At 60.8% G+C, this 4,400-nt stretch overlaps 1 protein-coding gene across 1 annotated transcript in view; it reads right to left on the reverse strand.

The window, feature by feature from the left end:
• LOC106632115 (protocadherin gamma-C5-like) overlaps window positions 1-2,184 on the reverse strand; it is a 32,212-nt gene extending 30,028 nt beyond the window's left edge. Inside the window, exon 1 of the mRNA XM_031065500.1 lies at window positions 6-2,184. Within this exon, the coding sequence (XP_030921360.1) occupies window positions 6-2,156 (2,151 nt within the window). The 5' untranslated portion in view covers window positions 2,157-2,184. The remainder of the gene's footprint in view (window positions 1-5) is intronic.
• Between the last annotated feature and the right edge of the window lie 2,216 nt (window positions 2,185-4,400).

Raw genomic sequence — 4,400 nt, forward strand, 5'->3', positions numbered from 1 at the left:
CGGGCGGCAGGGGGGGTGACGGTGGCCAGTGCCACCGTGCTAATGGCTGCCAGAGCGATGATCAGGTAGAAGGTGAGGTCCGGCTTCTCCTTGGCACCAGCCAGGAAATCCTGAGGCTTGAAGCTCTCCTCCAGGGCTGCCTCCTCCAGGGCCACAGTGATGGTGGCAGTGGTGGAGAGCGGAGGGTCACCGTTGTCCGCCACCAGGACAAGGAGCTGCTGCACTGCCATGTCGCTGTCCTGGAAGGCACGTGCGGTTCGCACCTCCCCGGTGTACAGCGACACGTGGAACAAGGAGGGGTCGGTGGACTGTGGCAACAGTCGGTAGGAGAGCCAGGCATTGTGCCCAGCGTCTGCATCCACTGCTGTCACCTTGGCCACCAGGTAGCCCGGTGGGGCAGACAGTGGGACCCTCTGGGGTGCCGGCACATCACTGTCACTGGCAGGGTACAGGATGGTGGGGGAATGGTCATTCTGGTCCAGCACAAAGATGTAGACAGTAACATTGGCATAGAGAGGGGGGGACCCCGAGTCCCTCACAACCACCGACACTGGCAGAACCTGCAGCAGCTCAAAGTCGAAGGTGCGCTGAGCATAGAGATTACCATTGTCAGGGTTGATGTGGACAAAGGAAGAGATGGGAGCATCCTGCACTTGGCCACTCTCTATGGAGTAAACAAGCCGGGAATTATCCCCGTCGTCAGGATCCGAGGCAGAGACGGTGCACAGCAGGGAGCCAGGCGGGTTGTTCTCCTGGAGAAAGGCATCGTAGGAGGGCTGCGAGAAGCGTGGGGGGTTGTCATTTACATCAGATATATTGAGGAGCAGCGTGAGTGTGGTGGTGAGGGCAGGAGAACCACCATCCTGGGCGATCAGCTCCACTGCGTACTGTGAGGTAGATTCTCGGTCCAGGCGCTTCTGGGTGACCAGGGAGAAGTGGTTCTGAAGGGACCTGATGGCAAAAGGCACATCGGGGGAGATCTCCAAACTCACATCCCCGTTGGCCCCCGAGTCTCGGTCCCGTACATTGAAGAGCCCCACGACAGTCTCGGGTGGGGTGTCTTCTGGCACCGGGTTCAACAGGGAAGTGAGCAGCACCTCCGGGGGGTTGTCATTGGCATCCTCCACTTGTACCTGCAGAACACAATTGCCCTCCATCTCCGGGACCCCTCCATCGTGGGCTCGCACATAGATCTCGTAAAAACGGGATTCCTCAAAGTCCAGAGCCCCACTCACCCGGACCTCACCGGAGCGGGGATCCAGGGCAAAGAGCCTCCGCACCGAGTCGGAGGTGTGAACCCCGAAGGAGTACTGTGTCTCCCCATTGGGACCCTCATCGGGGTCAGAAGCATTGACCCGGAGGAGCACAGCCCCCACAGGTGTGTTCTCTGGGACCTTCACCTTGTACGTGGTGTGGTCAAAGGTGGGAGCATTGTCATTGACATCCAGGACCTGGACTGTTATCTGTGCCGTGCCCGAGCGCGCTGGGCTTCCCCCGTCCACGGCCGTCAGCACCAGCTGCACCTCGGGCTGCTCTTCCCGGTCCAGGGCACGCTCCAGCACCAGCTCCGGGAAGAGTTTGCCATCCGGCTGCTGCTTGACGTCCAGGGAGAAGTAGGAGTTGGGGCTCAGCCGGTAGGAGCTCACAGCATTGGTGCCCACGTCGGGGTCCTGCGCGCTCTCCAGGGGGAAGCGCGCAGCCACCGTGGCAGACTCGGCGATGCGCAGGGTGCGGTGAGCGGTGGGGAAACTCGGGGAGTTGTCATTCAGATCCAGGATCTCCACTTCCAGGCGGAAGAGCTGCAGGGGGTTTTCTGTCACCACCTGCACCGACAGCACGCAGCTGGCAGCTGCTCCGCACAGCCGCTCGCGGTCCAGCCGCTGGCTCACCACCAGCGCGCCGCTGTCCAGGCGCACGGCGAAGTAGCGCAAGCTCTCCTCTGAGCCCAGGCGCAGCCTACGACCCGGCAGCTCCTCCACCTTCAAGCCCAGGTCCCGGGCCACGTTCCCCACCACGGTTCCCAACTCTGACTCCTCAATCACCGAGTAGTGGATCTGCCCGGAGCCCCAGCCCCAGCCGCAGAGCAAAAACAAACTCAGTACTTGCCATTTCCAGGCGGGTCGCTGGAGGCTGGCACTCTCCATGTCCGTGCGCATCCGGCCCGGGACACGGCAGGCACTGAGGAACTGCGAATAAATCCCTGGGTCTCTCTTGCACGGCTTAGAAAACAGCTCCGGGGCTCCGGCAGGCTGCGGCTCCAACTGTCAGCCTCCAAGCAGAGGGGGTGGGCTGGGGGAGGGGAACTGAATCACAGCCCCAGCGCGGAGGTGGGAGGGGGGGTGGGGGAGAAGCAGATTTCCCCCCCTCGCTTCAGATCAGCGCCCAATTGGCCGAGAGCTCCATCCCCTCTCGGCCAGCAGTGGCTCCGGAGGTGCGGGAAGCAGGGGCCTGAGCCGGCAACAGCGGGGCTGCCACCCCCGGCCTCCCCTCTGCCAGCCTGACTCACTTGCTCCGACAGCTCGCTTTGCGTTCACAGGGAAACTGCACGTCCTGGCAGCCTGGAAGCAAGGTACAAGCCCTCCCTGTGTGCTCCCCCTCCACAATGGTGGCTTCACATCATGCCCACAGACAAAGGGCAGCTGTCATGAACGCAGGCCAAAGGACTTTTCATGCCCGATGAAAAGGTGCTTGTTAGAGCCCCGAGGTGCCAGGGGCTCTTCTCTCACCCCTCTTCTCCCCCTCAGCTACTGCTTTGGCTGCTGCCTGCACCCCATGATTGCCTCTCTGAGTGAGGCATCACTGCCACCAGTACCATCACTGGCCAGGAGACCTTGTACTGGGAGGGGGATGCCCACCCCTGCCAGCCCAGCGTAGGAGTGGCTGGCTGAAGGTGCAAAAGCAAAGGCAGGTGAGCCATTCAAAGCCAAAATACAATTGCTCCCAATGCACACCTGACTGGAAGCCACTTCCTCACCCTGGGGCAAGGAAGGGGTCAGTCTTCACAGTGCCCAAATCACTGCAAACACACAGAGCCAGATAATAAGGCCACTAGATCACCACAGGATCACAACACCAGGTCAGGATTTCAGACTGGGAAGAAAGCCCCAGCCTCCCACCTGGCAGACACACACACACTGATACTCTGTGGCCGGTACAGCTTTGCAGTCAGTCCTCCTGAGGGCAGAAGCACGGGTCTTAGCCTCCCCGGGGGGAGCACAGTAATTTCCTGCTCTCCCCGTCACAGACGATATTGGCAAGCTGCAGACTTTTAGTTCCATTCATATCCCTGCAGAAGCTTTGTGCAGAGTCACAGACTAGGCTGGGTTGGAAGGGACCTTATAAATCATCTCATTCTGACCTCCCACCGTGGGCAGGGACACCTTCCCCTAGACCAGGTTGCTCAGAGTTCAATCCAGCCCAGCCTTGAACACCTCCAAGGATGCGGCAGCCACAGCTTCTCTGGGCAGCCTTACCAGTGCCTCACCACCCTCACAGGGAGGAATTTTTATACCTGTTATCTAATCTAAACCTTCTGTCAGTTCAAATCCATTCCCTCTTGTCCTGTCACTACAGGCTTTTGTAAGAAGTCCCTGTCCGTCTTCTGTCCTTGGTGCACTGAAGGCCACCCTGCCCCTCCCGTGGGTGCACACAGACCCTGGGGCTGGGGGCTGCAGTGCTGTGGCAGACAGGGGACCCAGCACCTGCCTGGGATCCTGCCTGTCCCCACCACCTGGGCACCACAGGGACCTGGGGAATAGCTGAGAGAGGCTGAGGGCACCCGTGCCCGGCACGGGGACAGTGACAGGGACAGCATCCTCCTGCCGAGAGCAGGGACCGCGAAGGTGCTGCAGTCCAGGGTCCTCCCTCCCGTCCGCAGCACCTCCCTGCCTATTCTAAGAGCCGTGAGGCGGGACCACCCTGCTGCCAGTCAGGGAGAGACACCGGGAGGAACCTTAGGAATGGCGAGAACACTGCCCAGGTCCCACCTACCGCCGGCTCCGGAGGAGGGGGGAAGGCGTCCTTAAAGAGACAATGCAAAAAAAACACCGGACAAGGGATTCCCAGCACACAGAGACCAATTCCTTCTGGTACATACTCATTCCCCCAGGGCTCCTGACGGTGCCACCAGCAGGAAGCTGTCACGGTAACCTTGGCTCTGGGATGTGCCCTGTCCCCATCCCAGGCTGAGCCCCAGTGCAGCTGGGTGACAGAGCTTTCCACAGCAATACAGGGTGCTGCACCCCGGGAATGGGTTTGGTGCTGCTGCAGTGCCTCAGCAGAAGCCCCTGCAAAGCCCACATAGCCTGGGAGAAACCACTCAGTGCTCTGAGGTGGCTCAGCCACCAAGGACCTGGAGCAAGGGCTTTACACGGGGATCCTGCTGCTGTTTGGGCCTGTCA

This window comes from Geospiza fortis, unplaced genomic scaffold (genome assembly GCF_000277835.1).
Source record: "Geospiza fortis unplaced genomic scaffold, GeoFor_1.0 scaffold1636, whole genome shotgun sequence".
NCBI lineage: Eukaryota > Metazoa > Chordata > Aves > Passeriformes > Thraupidae > Geospiza > Geospiza fortis.